The sequence below is a fragment of the Castanea sativa genome, chromosome 3, assembly GCF_040712315.1.
Source record: "Castanea sativa cultivar Marrone di Chiusa Pesio chromosome 3, ASM4071231v1".
NCBI lineage: Eukaryota > Viridiplantae > Streptophyta > Magnoliopsida > Fagales > Fagaceae > Castanea > Castanea sativa.
The window spans coordinates 47094237-47109659 of record NC_134015.1 but is presented as its reverse complement, the minus strand read 5'-3'; the positions used below and the strand labels follow the sequence as shown (position 1 = coordinate 47109659).

The window sequence follows — 15423 nt, the reverse complement described above, 5'->3', positions numbered from 1 at the left end:
ACATAAAATCTATATTCTCAAAAAAAAAAAAAAAAGCTTAAATAATATTATCCTTTTTAAAGTTTTTTTTTTTTGAGAAAGATAAAGAAAATTAATTTCAATGCAATTATAATATATTTGAATTTATTTTTTTTTTAAATCAATAGTAAGATACTGTAAGTATATTTCCATCCCAAAAACATAGAATACGATACAAGCAGCATAAAATTCCAGTATTGTATTGTGAATGTGGCCCAAAGCATGCGGCATGTGTTGCGGTGTGCGCATTTTAGAGATTCTCTCACACAGTAACCAACAAAGAATAAACAAGGGTACAAAAACCATGCACGCACCTCCACCTCGCTTTATTATTATTTTTCTCTATATATATTATATTAAACTCACGATTCCTTAGACCAAAAGTGAAGTATAAAAATTATTTCTTTTTTCTTTTTTGTTTTGGGGAAGAGATATATGACCGCTGTGTAGACAAAGATTGCCACCCACATGCCCATGCTCTGTACTATCCTCCTCAAGGACCTCAACTCTGTTCTGTTGCTTTTAGCTCTGAAAGCTACCACACTCTACCTAGCCCTATTGCCTATTGGGATTAATCCCATCCCTTGACAGGACTATCACACCTCCCAAACAGATGCTCATCATACAAGGATCTTTTCCCTGTACCATATTTCATGCCTGTATCTAGAGTGTGCAGCAAATCCACAAATCCGTCAAAATTGACCTAATTTAACGGGTTGAGTCGATTTTTAGGCCTTAGTGTGTTGGGTTGAATCACAAAAAATTTTTTGATAGCGGGTTGGGTTGAGTTTAAGTCATAAAATTTCAAATCTACCAAACTCAACTCAACCCACCCATATATTTAATATATATATATATAATATATTATATAATTAATAAAAATTTTAAAATAACTAGCTCTTCCTATCTTATATAAAAATCAATTAGTTCATACAAACCCTAGTAAATTACTATTGTTATTAAGTCATTAGTGTTGTTTGCCTTGAAGGAGTTACATTGATACTAATCTTTAGGTTTTTTTTAATATATTTATATTTAAATTTTTTTCTACTCAATTTAATAATAATAACAAAAAAATTTGTCAAACTCATGGGTTCAACCCGACTCATGTGAGTTGGATTGGACTTATGTGATGGGTTGGATTGGGTTGAATTTTTTTAACCCATCATGGTGGGTTGGGTCAAAAAATCCCCTCAACTCGACCCATGCACACCTCTACCTGTCTCTCAATTATCACGTTCTTTAGAGACACATAATTCATACCATATTTTATAATTTTTTTTTAATTAGTGTAATATTGACGTTATAACTTACAACACTCATCATCCCTCTAAACTGTACGGCAATAAATGAAATAAACCATTTGTAAATAGTTTAAATTTGATTCGATAAAAAATTTGTTTATATTTTTTTATTTATAAACAAATCAGGTTTTAAGCTTTAGCTTTAAGTTTGTTTAATAAATTAGTTGAGCCAAGGTATAATGAATCAATTAAAACTAAGCGGAGTTCAAACTTTTATACTTAATAACGAGCTAAAGCTTGAACATTATTTATAGACTTAATTCAAGCTCAAGTAAAATTTGAACATTTTAAATTTGTTGTCAAGCTGAATTTGAACATTCACTGTTCAACCAAATTCAGCTCGTTTACAGCCCTACTGAACTGTGAGAGGACCAAAAAAAAAAAAAGTGAAGGCCACAAAACTTTGATGGGTTATACTTTAGATTGATTGGTGTTTGTGCTGCTAAACTCCTTTAATGAACAAAAAGAAAGAAGGTATTTTGTAGTTGCTAGAAAATTAAGGGCAAATTGAGAAATAAGGCCTTGTTTGGTGCACCATTTTAAACACATATTTTCAGTTTTTAAATAATATTACACGTACTTCCATATATTTTTTCGCTCAAGCGTATTTTTAAAAAAACTGAAAACTGTAGTTTAAACACATGTACCAAACAGGCCTTAAGAGACTAGGGATTTTCACACAAAATTATTCTTTTATTTATATTTTAAGTTAGTTTCTTACTCGCATGTGTGTGCGCTCATAAGCCTGTGCTTGCATGCATTTCCTTTTTTTTTTTTTTTTCCTCTATATATTTCATATTAGTTTTTTTTTTCTTTACAAAATTTTTATAGAATGGTACAACATCGCTCCGAAGCACACATATGTTTTATTCATCATCATTTCATTATGTAATATGCCAAATGGTTAGTAAAGATTAAAATATCAACAACCTACCAACTTATCTATGAAATGATTGTACTTACTCTTATTTTTTCTACAAGAACCACATGATGAATATTTTCGGTTATAAATATTAAAATTAGATTTCACCAAAAAAGATAAATGATGCCAGTGAAAATTATATTACAAAAACAAAAGGCAAAAATATTTGGCGATGAATAGAAAACCAAATGAGAACTTCTCGAGTAGAAAGGTAGAAAAAAAAAAAAAAAAAAAAAAAAAAAAAAAAAAAAAAAACCCTAAACAAGGGAAGGAAAGGAACCCCAAAACGCAAATCCTTATAAAGAAGAAGTTGACAAACTAAATGACAAAACCTTTGAAACTATACCTTATTGATTTAGTAGACGTACAACTCATTGGTTTCACCACACCAACTCCATAACCTCTACACTTCTTCTTAGGGTTTTCTTACAACGAGACATTTGCTTCATGCCAATACCTCCAAGATATCAATGCATGTTAAGAACTCTATGGTTTCAATATAATTGGTTTTTCAGATGATGTATGATACATGCATATCAATAAGGTATGAAACCAATAACATATAAAGAGTATGATCAAATCATGGGTGGGTTAAGACTTGGCAAAATTGGATCTCAACTTATTAGACACATGGGTCAACCCATTTTTTTCAAAGGGATTTTTTTTGTTAAAATTAAAAATATTTATATTTATTTTTTGTGTGCATTTTTTAGTGCTTTATGTGTAAACTTGTTTCACACTTTTACTTCTTCCCCCCTCTTTTTTTTGTCCCCTTTATTTTCTAAATTCTTTTATTCTCACAATCACTCACTTACTCTTTATTCACAAGGTCAAGGCTTGGATATTTAGGTTTGGTGAACATTGAATTATGTAAACTTAAAAATTTGCGTATTATATAACTTTTATTTTTGAGTGTCTTTGTTTATTTGTTATCTAATTTGTATTAAAAAGGAAGCCCAAACAATATTATAAAGTTTCTTAATTTTTTTTTGGGCATGTTAGAAAAAAAGGTCATACCAAGTTGATTTGATCCTCAAAATACCAAGTAAGAGTTATAGAGTTTGCAACCCATTTGGAATGACAAGTTTCTTAACTTGACCCCGATTGACTTGACTCGTTTGCTAGGTCTAGGTTTTCGAGGCTAAGCAAGAAGGAGAAAGAGAGTAGATACAAGGCATTAGCTCTCACTCATATGTTCAACAACATTCCACCTACATACATAAAAACACAACCCTCCGAATGTGTACATTTTTGGTAGAATGGCCTAAAGCCTTTTTGTGTTATGGTATGCTAAATGTTAGCTAAGCAAGAGGTCCCCTCAATTAGTAAGGAATTGTACATGTCTCCTTAGGGCTTTCTCGCTCAACCAATAATAATTTTTGCTTGAGCTGACTTTAATGATTTACTAGTGTTTGAATGAAGGATTGTTCCAGCAAGCAAAAGGCTTGTCTTCAAGAAACTTCAAATTATCACAAAAATGGCCAGGCCAGGGTACAGAACATGTTTTATATTTCATTTGTCTCCATAAACTTAGCCAATTCAAAATCCTAAATCAAGTAACATCATAATTAATGAAAAAAAAAGAAAACATTTCTTGGCCTTTTGGCTAAGATCAAGTGTAGTATTTCTTATCAATTTAATAATTAAGAAAAAGAGTAATTTTTAGAAATTTTTTTATAATATCAACAAAAGTAGTATAAAAAACTCTAAAAAGTTGACTTAGAGTACCTAAAGTCTCGTGATATTTTGAATTCAAAACTTCTTATTAGCATTTTAAGGCCACTTCATAAGATTTTACAATGTATTAAAATAATGCATATATGATAAGAGGTTGCATAAACTCAAATGCTTAAAGAAATCTTGACCTTGTTTGTCAAAAAAAATAAATAATAATAATACCAAAACTTCTTTAAAATAATTTATTAACAATTATACTAAAGATACGCATTAACTCGACAACATCAAGAATTTCATGTTTGTTCGGGTCATACACGGTTATACCTCCTTTTTGTTAATTGCATCTCAAACTTCGGTTTAAACATCATGATCATGCATATTATATATATCTGGCACAGTGGGCCATAGCCTGCAAAAACTTTAACAGAATGTGATTATTAAAATTTCAAAAAAGCAATCTCAAGCCAAAAAGCCAACAGAGGTCAAGACAATCAAACCACGTGACCTGCCAAAAAACTTACTGCAATTTTCTTTGCCTTTAGACATCCCATTCTTCTCTCTGATTACTCCCACACATCCCTTCAGTCCAATCCAATCACTCACTATTTTTTAATCAAACTAAATTCATTTTCTCAAAATTTTTTTTTAATAAAAAGACAACCCATTTCAGTTTTTCACTGCCTACAATGTTTTTTACTATTTTTTTTTCAGAAGAAGTAAAAAAAAAAGGCTAATAGTTCTGCATTTGTATCTGTGTCCAACTTTGGCCTTTTGTTTTGGCCTTTGCGTGTTTGGTTCTATGTGCGTGAGTGAGTGATTTTTATTTTCACTAATCTGTACTCACTTGTTGCTGTGCTTGTGAAAAGGAAAGGAAAGAAGATAATGGTAAAGGAATCAAAGGGGACGAGTAGAACAGGGGAAGTAGAAACCAAAAGCATAACCAAATGGAATTTGTGGGGATTGTCCAAAACATATAGAAATCACACCAAGCATTCCCAGATCTCTAGGATCTCAGAATTTCAGGCTTAGATGTTTGGTCACTTGTTTTCTCGAGAAAATTCTCTTTCTTTTTTGCTGTTTTGTTTGTCTGAGCTCATTTGGTGCCCATTCCCACTCACTTTGATTCATAATTCTCTGTTTCCCAGCTGGGCATTTTGTGGCCAAGTGTTTTTTATCATCTGGGTCTTTATTGTTTTTGAGTTATAAAAAAAAAAAAATGCTAGTGAAAGTAACAGCTTCTGAGTGTCTTGACTTCTTGTTATGGTAAATGGGTGGGTCTGCTTTTATGGGATTCTGATTCTGAGATTGGATTTTTGTTTGTATAAGGAAAAAAGTTTTTGAGAAGTAAGTTCATGTGAGAATGGTTTGTTTGGTTGTGGGTTATATTGGTTTTGATGAGTGGGTACTTGTTGTGGTTGGGCAAAGAAAGTAAGAGTTTTTACTGAACTGAGAAGAGAGTATGGAAAGAAGTAGTTTCATGTTCTGGAAAGTGGGTCTTTTGGTTTTGGCATTGATGGAGGCTTCTTCTGCTACTCTTTCTCCTACTGGTATAAACTATGAAGGTCAGTTCTCAAATGATTCCTTTTGATTTTCTTCAATTGAACTCTCACTTTGGTCATTCTTTTTCTTCTTCCTCTCCTCCTTTATCTTCTTCTTCTTTTAAAGTTTTTGTTTTTATTTATAAACACTGTTCATTACAATTGCAACTCAGAGATTGGGCATGAATTTATTTTTTCATTTTTGTAATTTTTGGTGAGACTTTTCTGGCAAAAAAAGAGAGAGTAAGAGTAACATAACCCTTCATGTTATGCTTGCTTGCTAATTATTTTTGAATATGGGGTAGAGGAAATTATTGTTTCTTTTCAGTTAATGCATTCTTGGTTAGCTACAGTTGCTTAACTACCAACATTTTCCATTTTTTGTATCTCATTTACAACATTCATCTGTGTCTTAGCCAGATACAGCTCGGGCTTCAAAGTACCTTTATTGCCTTTTATTTCATTTATTTGTTTTTTGCACAAAGATAATAATTTTTCATTTTTATTTTCCCTTTAACTTTGGACAGTTGTAGCTTTGATGGCGATAAAAACTGCTCTCACTGACCCACGTAATGTTCTGGAGAATTGGGATAGCAATTCTGTAGATCCTTGTAGCTGGAGGATGGTTACATGTACCGCAGAGGGATCTGTTTTTGCTTTGTAAGTTGCCTTAATTTTCCAATGGATTTTGATCCAAGAAAATAAGTTGAGAAGTATTTTTAGTTCATTCACTTTCAATTTTATTTATTTATTTTTGGTAATCAGGGGACTGCCTAGTCAGAACCTGTCTGGTATCATATCTCCAGCTATTGGAAACCTTAGTAATTTGCAATCTGTGTAAGTAATTGCATCCTTTTTCTATGATCTTTGAATTTAGCTTTGCTTCTTCTTGGCAGTTGGGTATTACTTTCGTAGTGTTAATTGTTTTTGGTGTTAATTTTACTTCCATCTTGCTTCAAGTATTCAGACCAAGACTCCTTCAGCTTGAGAGTTCTGGTTGTGTAGTGCTATAGCATTTAAGTTGATTTTTATACCATGATTTTATATGTATGCAGGTTGCTGCAGAATAATGCCATTTCAGGTTCAATTCCTTCTGCCATTGGGAGGTTGGTGAAGCTTCAGACACTCGATCTCTCCAACAATACATTCAGTGGTGAGATACCTAGTTCCTTGGGGGACCTCACGAACCTGAATTATTTGTAAGTTTCAAAAACTTTATACTGGTTTTGACTCCTTTACAATACTTTTGAAATGTTGTGCAATTTACCACATGCTTAAGTCGTTGCTTTCAGAATTCTTACAGCTTTTAACATTGTTTTTGAGCAAGTCAGGAGGTTGAACAACAACAGCCTAACTGGACCTTGTCCCGAGTCTCTGTCCAAAATCAAAGGTCTCACTCTCATGTATGTGCTTGTCCTTTGCAGTCAATTATTTACTTTCTTATCTGCATATTTATCAAACCCTCAGAACAAAATTATCGTTTCTTTTATAAACTTATGTATTGACCTTTATAAGTTGAACATGTAGGGACCTTTCTTTTAACAATCTCAGTGGTTCCTTGCCAAAAATATCTGCAAGAACATTCAAGTGAGCCACCATTCCATCTTTCTTGTAGCACTTAATATCCCTCAATAAGTTGGTATTTGGTAATTGTTAACGCTCCTTGCCAATTTCCCTCTTCAGAATTGTTGGTAATCCTTTGATTTGTGGGGCTAAGGCTGACAACAATTGTTCAGCTGGCAATCCAGAGCCACTGTCTTTCCCTCCAGGTGCCCTAAAAGGTGTTTATGACTATGTTATATACTTTTCTCTTTCTTTCTCAACTTGCTTCTCCATTAATCTTTCATGACATGTTTTAAAATGGGTTTTATGGTTTCTTAGGTCAATCCGACTTTGGAGGAAAAAGCCATCATGTGATTATTGCTTTTGGTGCAAGTTTTAGTGCTGTCTTTGTCATCATTCTTATTGTTGGGTTTGTTGTTTGGTGGCGATACAGACACAACCAGCAGATTTTCTTTGATGTCAATGGTTAGTATCTTTCTATACTTAGTATTTCAGTTTCAGTAACCCATAATCTTATAGCTCACTCATGGTTAAATCTATGTTAGAAGTTATGATGCATATCGTGATGAAAATGATGTACATCAACTGCAAGTGTCAGATGGTTATGATTTGTTTGTGCTACATCTCTATTGTTTTGATGTTTCAGTTATAACATTGTGATTCTAACAGTTACAAATGAATGAATGGAGTATATATACTCAGAAGTCTCTTTATGTGGAAAGTCATTCATAGGTGCTTTTTTGTTCTCATGGCTTTCTAATAGATTTCTATTTTCAGTTTCCTGAAACATTTCTGGGGTTGAATGTTACTTTTCTTTATAATTAGTTTTTGTACTGCTGGAAGTATTTCAAGCTGTTGGAACAGCTCTTGTTCTAAAACATTGGGATTTTGGACTGAGTCATTAAATTTCTATTCTAAAGACAGAAAAATGGAAATTGGAATCGTTGCTTGGGTGATATGGAAAAAATATGCCCTTGCTTAAGCAAGGAATGACATAATTCAAGTGTATTGTAAGGAAAAGATGGAGAAACTGAATTTAATGGTCAAAACACAAATTTCAAGACCATTTGCACCCTTTTAGAAAAAGTAATAGTTGAAGCTGTGACATAGTTACTGTTCCTGTATTTGGTGTGACTCAACACACCTAGCAGTGTTATTTATAGTAGATTTTTGTTGTTTTTAGGAACTTGTTTTTACAAATCTGATTTGCTGCATGTAATTATTTCTTCTTTTTTTTCCCTTTCTATGATTATCCCTGTTTTCTCAGTTATAATGTGTCGTGTGGCAGATCAATATGACCTGGAAGTATGCCTGGGCCATTTGAGAAGGTATACATTTAAGGAGCTTCGAGCTGCAACTGACCACTTCAACTCTAAGAATATCCTGGGGAGAGGTGGTTTTGGGATTGTATACAAGGGGCGCTTTAATGATGGAACTCTAGTGGCAGTTAAAAGGCTGAAGGACTTTAATGCGGCTGCTGGTGAAATTCAATTTCAGACTGAAGTTGAAATGATAAGTTTGGCTGTTCATCGGAATCTTCTTAGACTATGTGGGTTCTGCTCTACTGAGAATGAACGTCTCCTTGTTTACCCCTATATGCCCAACGGAAGTGTAGCCTCTCGGCTAAGAGGTTAGCTAATAAAGTACTAGTTGGTTATATGTGTGTATTCACTGCTTGTATTGTTTTTTTACCAGAGACTTATTAAATCATTGACTACATCTGATGTAAGAAATCAAACCTACTGCCCCCACCATTGCCTTCTGTACATCATTGCTATTTACAGTAGCACCAACTGCACTCTATTTATCCAATACTGCTTCTTACCTTTGTCGATCATGGTTCAACTGGCAACTCCAGCAATGCCACTTCCGGTTGCACTAGCCTGGTGGGGAGACATTACCTCAGCCAATGGTTCTGTGCCACACATTATTCAACTCCCTACCAACCCTACCTTCTCACCATGATGGTGCTGCTTTTCCTGCCATTGTCTTTTTAATCTATCTAGCTTCCAACACCAGGCACTTTCCTGGTACAACTGGTCCAAACCTTCACTACACTGGCACACTCAGATGCAAATAATGCAATCATCCTAATGGTAAATTTCAAATTGTGCACTTCTATCATTGAATTTAACATTCATATTTAGTGCTCAGATTATCCATGTGTCATATATAGCCTTTGAAAAATGTCCAATGTAAAAGCTTTAATTTTTTTAAAGATATTATTTAAGTGTTAATTTATTGTGTCGCATTCCCGAAGACATTAGTGCTACTCAATCTCATTTTTGTTCCTTGTTATTATATAGCTAAGTTGGTTGGTTGCAGGCTTGTAGCTAATTTGGCAATTGAACTTTGAGATTTTCAGCCTTATATTGCTAAGAAAGTTGCTAGAATTTGCATCAACCCAAAATCAATGACATTATTTTGGGTTTCCTTTCAGATCATATTGATGGCAGGCCAGCATTAGACTGGACAAGACGGAAGGGAATAGCTTTAGGTACAGCAAGGGGACTATTATATTTGCATGAGCAATGTGACCCCAAAATTATCCACCGTGACGTCAAAGCAGCCAATATATTGTTGGATGAAGACTTTGAGGCAGTTGTTGGAGATTTTGGGTTGGCAAAGCTTTTGGATCACAGAGAATCCCACGTCACCACAGCTGTGCGTGGCACTGTTGGCCACATTGCTCCAGAATACTTGTCAACCGGTCAATCATCAGAAAAGACTGATGTGTTTGGCTTTGGAATTTTGCTCCTGGAGCTAATCACAGGTCATAAAGCCTTAGATTTTGGACGTGTAGCAAATCAGAAAGGCGTAATGCTTGATTGGGTACTCTCTCTCTCTCTCAGGGTGTTTTGGTAATGCAAATTATGCTGCAAAGTTAAACATAACTGACAATTTGAAATGTCTGAAGTGTCTTGTTTATGTAAATGAAAGTCATACTTATTTTTCAATTCAATCTAATTGTATGTACAACTTGTCTTGCATTCTCTCTGTATTTCTCCTCCTAGTGTCAAAGTTTGTGTGCCTTGTGACATTGATCCTGTTTAGGATCATATAATGCTCTTAAAAGTAAATTGCTGTATGCTAAAACTGTATATATGCCAAGAATTCACCTCATGACTGGGGAAGAGTTGGGGAATCCTTTTAGTGCTCAGATAATATACTCTTCCTTCTGCAGATGCTTATGTGAGCCTTACTTTTTTGCAGGTTAAAAAGCTCCATCAGGAAGGAAAGCTAAGTCAAATGGTGGATAAGGATCTAAAGGGCAACTTTGACAGGGTTGAATTGGAAGAAATGGTTCAGGTTGCCCTCTTGTGTACTCAGTTTAATCCTTCCCACCGACCGAAAATGTCAGAGGTATTAAAAATGTTGGAAGGAGATGGTTTAGCTGAGAAATGGGAGGCCTCACAGAAGGTTGAGACACCCAGATTTCGATCTTGTGAAAACCCTCCTCAAAGATACTCAGATTTTATAGAAGAATCTTCGCTTGTCATAGAAGCAATGGAGCTTTCTGGCCCTAGGTGATTTTTAATTTTCTTTTATTCTTTTCCTCTTGCCTTTACAAGGCATCATTTAAGTTCTAGTGGTTTGAATTGGAATATGTGATTGGTGTTGATAGCTGCTGTATTCATCTGTATAAAGTAAAAGGAAATTGTTGTATAAGTATCATCGTTCTTTCTCGTAAAATTAATCGAGTTTATTGAGCCTCTGCTAGAAATCTTGGGAGTTTGTTACAGGTTTTCTTGTAGTTTCTATTATGGTTGTAGTTTGTTTTTGAGGCTGACAAATACTGATTGTATGTACATGGCCCATAAGGTGTAAGGTGCCTTATGGTTGGCTGAGCTTAGCTCATGAGCGTGACACTTCTTAAATTGTAGCTTCAATAGACTGAGCCGAATTGGTATGTAGTTAAATTTCCAAAGATCTGATTTTTATTTGATTTTTTTAGTGGACATATTGTGATCTCTTTGCTTTTTCTTTTTGGCTAAGACCCAAAAAAACTTTCATGAAACCAAATAGAAAACAACCCAAGAGGGAAGAAAAAGCAAAAATGAGAACAAGCTACAGGGCCACACATAATGATGACATTTTGCTAAGGTATGGTATGGACTACAGAATAGCAATCCTTGAAATTCCTCAAGATGCTACATTGGTTTGGAGAGGGATGCTAACTTGGAGGAATTGATTGGCGGTTCTTGAAGCATTGAATTGGGCTGGAAGAGATGTATTTCTTTGGATGGACCCTAATCAGCATTGATGCTCGAGTTTCTAGTATATTATTATTATCTGATGGTTGTTGGTGTTGGATATCAGCTAGATTGGTACTCTAATTATGATATCCAAGCTAAAGTGTTGCAGATGAACTTAGTTGAGACTTGGGGTGAGTTTGGTTCAGCTTTTTGAAAATTGGGTTTTTTGAAAAAGTGGGGTTTTTAAGAAGTGTGATATGAAATTGAGTTTTTTGTAAAAGCTGAGTGTTTGGTAAAAGCTGTTAAAAAATGTTTTTTGAAAAAGTTAAGTGTTCGGTTAACACTTTTAAAAGTGGTAATTTGAGAGGTAAATTACCAAAAAGGACAATATATATATAAAGAGAATTTTTTGTTTTAATTACCTCTCTTAATGTAAGTTATGGACACAATATTTTCACAAAAATTTCACAACAAAGTCTATATGACAAATTGTTAACTGTAGGAAAAAAAAAATATTACTAGTAAGTCTAGATGAGAACTAATAATCTGTAAATCTAAATGAGAGCTAATAACAGATTATTATGTAAACTTTATTATGAAATTGTTATAAAAATATTCTATCAATATTACTATTTTTTTTTCTAAAGAAAAATAGTACTAATTTATAAAATTTAGAGATATAATAAAATGTGGCAATATTTTTACAGTACTAATTTAAAATTAATCTCTGTAAAATAAAATTTTATTAACATCACAGTTGTTAAAAATAAGTTGTGAAATAATCTGTATTCTTTCCCTCTTTATTTTTTCCCACGTTGCTTGACCCAAACCCAAAAACTCTTTTAAACTTTTTTCTTTCACTTTTTTCTCATCCATTCATTCACTTCTTCCTTATCTTCTTATTCCCCTTATCTTTTACTTTCCTCCACACAAAGCCCCCACGCACTCTACCGCATATTAGTAAAGGACTTCAAGATTTTCAGAACAAGATCGTCAGCCGGGCTGCCTTCTTCTTCTTGTTGTTGTTGTTGTCTCCAACTGACTTTTTTTTTTTTTTTTTTTGATAAACAAAAATGGGGGCCCTTATGGTTGTATTATGCCACCCGGTTTACAAAGACCATGTGAGGGACAAGACCCACAGATCCCATCGAGGTACTCGCCAAGGCTCGAACCTATGTTCCCTTAAATCCCTCACACAGCAGCCCACCAACAAGAGCCCGCTGGCAGCGGGAATCGAACCTAGGCTGGTTAGGTGAAGCGAACGATCCATGCCAGCTGAGCCAAGCCCTTGTTGGCTCCAGCTGACTTATTAAGCAAAGAACATAGCTGATTTTCAATATCACGGACTTGAACAAGCTCTACTATTGCCTTTTTCTTGCTAGAAGGTAAGCTCTCAGGCCAAGTACACTCCATTGTTGTGTGTGTGAGTTTCAATGTGTTTTGAGACTTTTGTGTTTTGTGTATATGTGACTATCTTTTGAGCTTTAAGTCCCTTATGTTTGAGCTCTTTTTTTTACCAGCCAATGTGAAGCAAAGCAAGGGGGGTTTTTTGAGATTAGATATGTAAGACGTAAATCAAATAAAATAAAAAAATAGAAAAAAAAAGAAGAAGAAGAAGAAGAAGACAAGATGCCGCAGCACAGCAGCATAGAGGAGCAGAAAATACTATGGGCAATTTAGAAACTCACTAACGGTAATATTTTTGTTTTGAGAAAACGCATTGATGCGTTTTGCAACTGCAGCTCAAAGCTGCCGTGTCAAAACGTAGAAATCCTTTGAGCTAGAAAATGCACTTTTGAATAACGCACTTTTAAAAAAATTTACCAAACATGCGTTTTGAGTTTTGGGTTAGAAAATGCGCGTTTTGGCCCATTAAAGTCGAAACAAACGGGCACTTGAGAGGGAGTTTGTTGAATGGATTGCATCTAAAGTTGGTATGCTAAATCTTTACTCTCTTTCTCTCTCTCTCTCTCTCTCTCTCTCTCTCTATATATATATATATATATTTCCAATATTGAACTAATATAATAAAATATTAACCCTAGTTGGGCCTATGATATACTTGAAACTTTTGGGCCATCACATAAACATGTATCTTTAACAAGATCCACGCAACTAATTATGGATTGGTGGGGTTGGTGTGACATTTTCGAAAAATCCAAAGACATGCTTTTATATGCTGGTTGGGTTTTGTTTTTTGGTTCGGACCCCAGGGGGGTGTTTTTGTATTTCAATGGATGTGTGCATTGAAAACAGCAGGAGATGCTAATTGAGTTCCAAAGCTCTTAGCAGTTAACTATTAGAAATAGGTAAACCATACTGAAGAGACTTATATTGGGCTATCAATATGATACTGTGTGTGTGGTTTTTTTTTTTGGTAAGAGATGTATTGAAAGTTTTTTACTAGTTACGTTGAGTTGATTTTTAGAGGCACCATGGGTTCGGCTAGATTGAGGATTTCTCAACCTGAGTGGGATAAGTTGGATTGAAAAATGTCACAAATTCGATTCATTTTGACCCGTGCATGCCCTTAACTATCGAGCATATGTTCCAAACTTCCAATTAGGCTTGCCGTCCAACTATCCGAGTTTTTTACATCTAAATATTATCTTTTGTGCATCAACATCCAAAATAGGAATGGCAATCGCGGGTTGGGGAAAAATGTTTTTCAAATCCATACCCTCTAAATATTTTACATACCAAACCTTCAGGCTTCCGGGGTCTTACAAAATCCTATTAAAATTTTGAAAATCTATCCCTAATCAATTCCACTTATTTTTTAAATTTTTTAACTTGTCCCAAACTACCCATTTATTTTCCCACAGATCAGGACATAACAAGTCAAATCATATTAAGTTAACTTAAACTTTGAATATTTAGAAACCAATTTATAAAATTTAAACATAAGTAATTACTTCTACAATCCCAAATTAATTCCATTAATATTTGAAAAATCCAAACTTGTCCCAAACTACCCACTTGCCTTCACACGATTCAAGTCATAAAAAGTAAAATCAAATAGAGTTAGTGGCTTAATGCTGTAAAATTTATAGTATCTCTTGTATCATTAAGTATCTTCTTGAGGTGTCACTGTTTATATTTTCATTGCCACACTTTCCCCACAACTTGAACTTGTTTCCCCTCCAACCAAATTAGGTCCATTTGGTTGGAAGTGTAGAAAAGTGGGAGGATAAATAATAGAGAGATGATAGAAATGTGGAGGTTGAAAAGTGGAGGGATAGAAAATGTAATTCGAATAAATTTACTTTCATGCCCATACTAGGTAATAATAAAAAAGTAACAAATCAGAAAACCAAGCACATTGTAGCACAGGGTGTTTTAGTCCAAACTTTTTCTCTCCAATTTGAAGAGAAAATATTTTGGTGGGCCAAGAGAGAAAACACCTGAGCCTCATCATTTTTTTTTTCCTCTCCTTCTTTCAACCAAGCACCCACTAAAAATATTTCCTCTCAACTTTTCTCTCATTTTTTGTCCTCCCTATTCCACCTTCAACCAAAGGACCCTTAGTTAGTACTCTTTTTTTTTTTTAAGAGAGTTTCAATCTATGGTGTATGCTCCTGATAATAGTTTATTATTAGACCAAGACACCAATAGATTTTTGGTATAGGCAGAAATTGAATCATAGATCTCTTATTCAACCATCAGATTAACCCTTAGTTAGTACTTGTGCAAGTATCAATCCACCTCAGATGTTGTTCAATCATGTATTTAAACTATACTAGCCTAATCACACACGTTCTGCACCTGCGATGATGGTTTTTTTTTATAGTAAATTATTGGGTTTAGTGTGTGCTATTTTTTAGAAAAAAAAAAGTATTAAATGTGCATGAGATATATTCAAATATAGAGAATGTGCTAATTTTTAAGAAAAAAGTTAATCTAGTAGTTTTTTTTTTTTTTTTTGAATTTTGCTGAATTACAATTTTAATCCTATTTTTTATTTTGTAAGAATAAGAATTATCTAATTAGATTAGAGGTATTTTTGAAAGTTAAAACTAACTTTATGAATCGTTTAATATATAGAAATATACAGAGATACAACCCAAATTTTGGTAAAAAGATACAGCCCAAATTCTTGACAAACTATGGTAATTTAGAAATCTAAAAAGCCCAATTATCAAAAGCCCACAAAACTCAACTCCCTATTCCAAAACCGAATGAACACAGGGTTCAGCCCAAACTTT

The 15423-nt window shown here is 34.0% G+C and overlaps 1 protein-coding gene and 1 pseudogene across 1 annotated transcript; both read left to right on the top strand.

Moving 5' to 3' along the window:
* The first annotated feature begins 3830 nt into the window (after window positions 1-3830).
* LOC142630113 (U2 spliceosomal RNA) lies at window positions 3831-3918 on the top strand (annotated as a pseudogene).
* Window positions 3919-4600: 682 nt separating this feature from the next.
* LOC142627568 (protein NSP-INTERACTING KINASE 3) lies at window positions 4601-10993 on the top strand. The gene is made up of 11 exons (XM_075801444.1): window positions 4601-5483; window positions 5987-6119; window positions 6225-6296; window positions 6515-6658; window positions 6791-6862; window positions 6987-7046; window positions 7143-7240; window positions 7341-7487; window positions 8311-8652; window positions 9463-9854; window positions 10236-10993. Exons 1-11 carry the CDS (start codon window positions 5381-5383, stop codon window positions 10551-10553), a joined length of 1881 nt encoding a protein of 626 aa, XP_075657559.1. The 5' UTR covers window positions 4601-5380; the 3' UTR covers window positions 10554-10993.
* Window positions 10994-15423: the final 4430 nt, after the last annotated feature.

What these genes read in the sequence shown, in the direction of transcription:
- LOC142627568 (XM_075801444.1), top strand. Translation starts at nt 5,381, where the DNA reads ATGGAAAGAAGTAGTTTCATGTTCTGGAAAGTGGGTCTTTTGGTTTTG. An exon ending in CTCACGAACCTGAATTATTT is followed by an intron (nt 6,659 to 6,790) that starts GTAAGTTTCAAA and finishes TGAGCAAGTCAG; the next exon opens with GAGGTTGAACAACAACAGCC. An exon ending in GATTTTCTTTGATGTCAATG is followed by an intron (nt 7,488 to 8,310) that starts GTTAGTATCTTT and finishes GTCGTGTGGCAG; the next exon opens with ATCAATATGACCTGGAAGTA.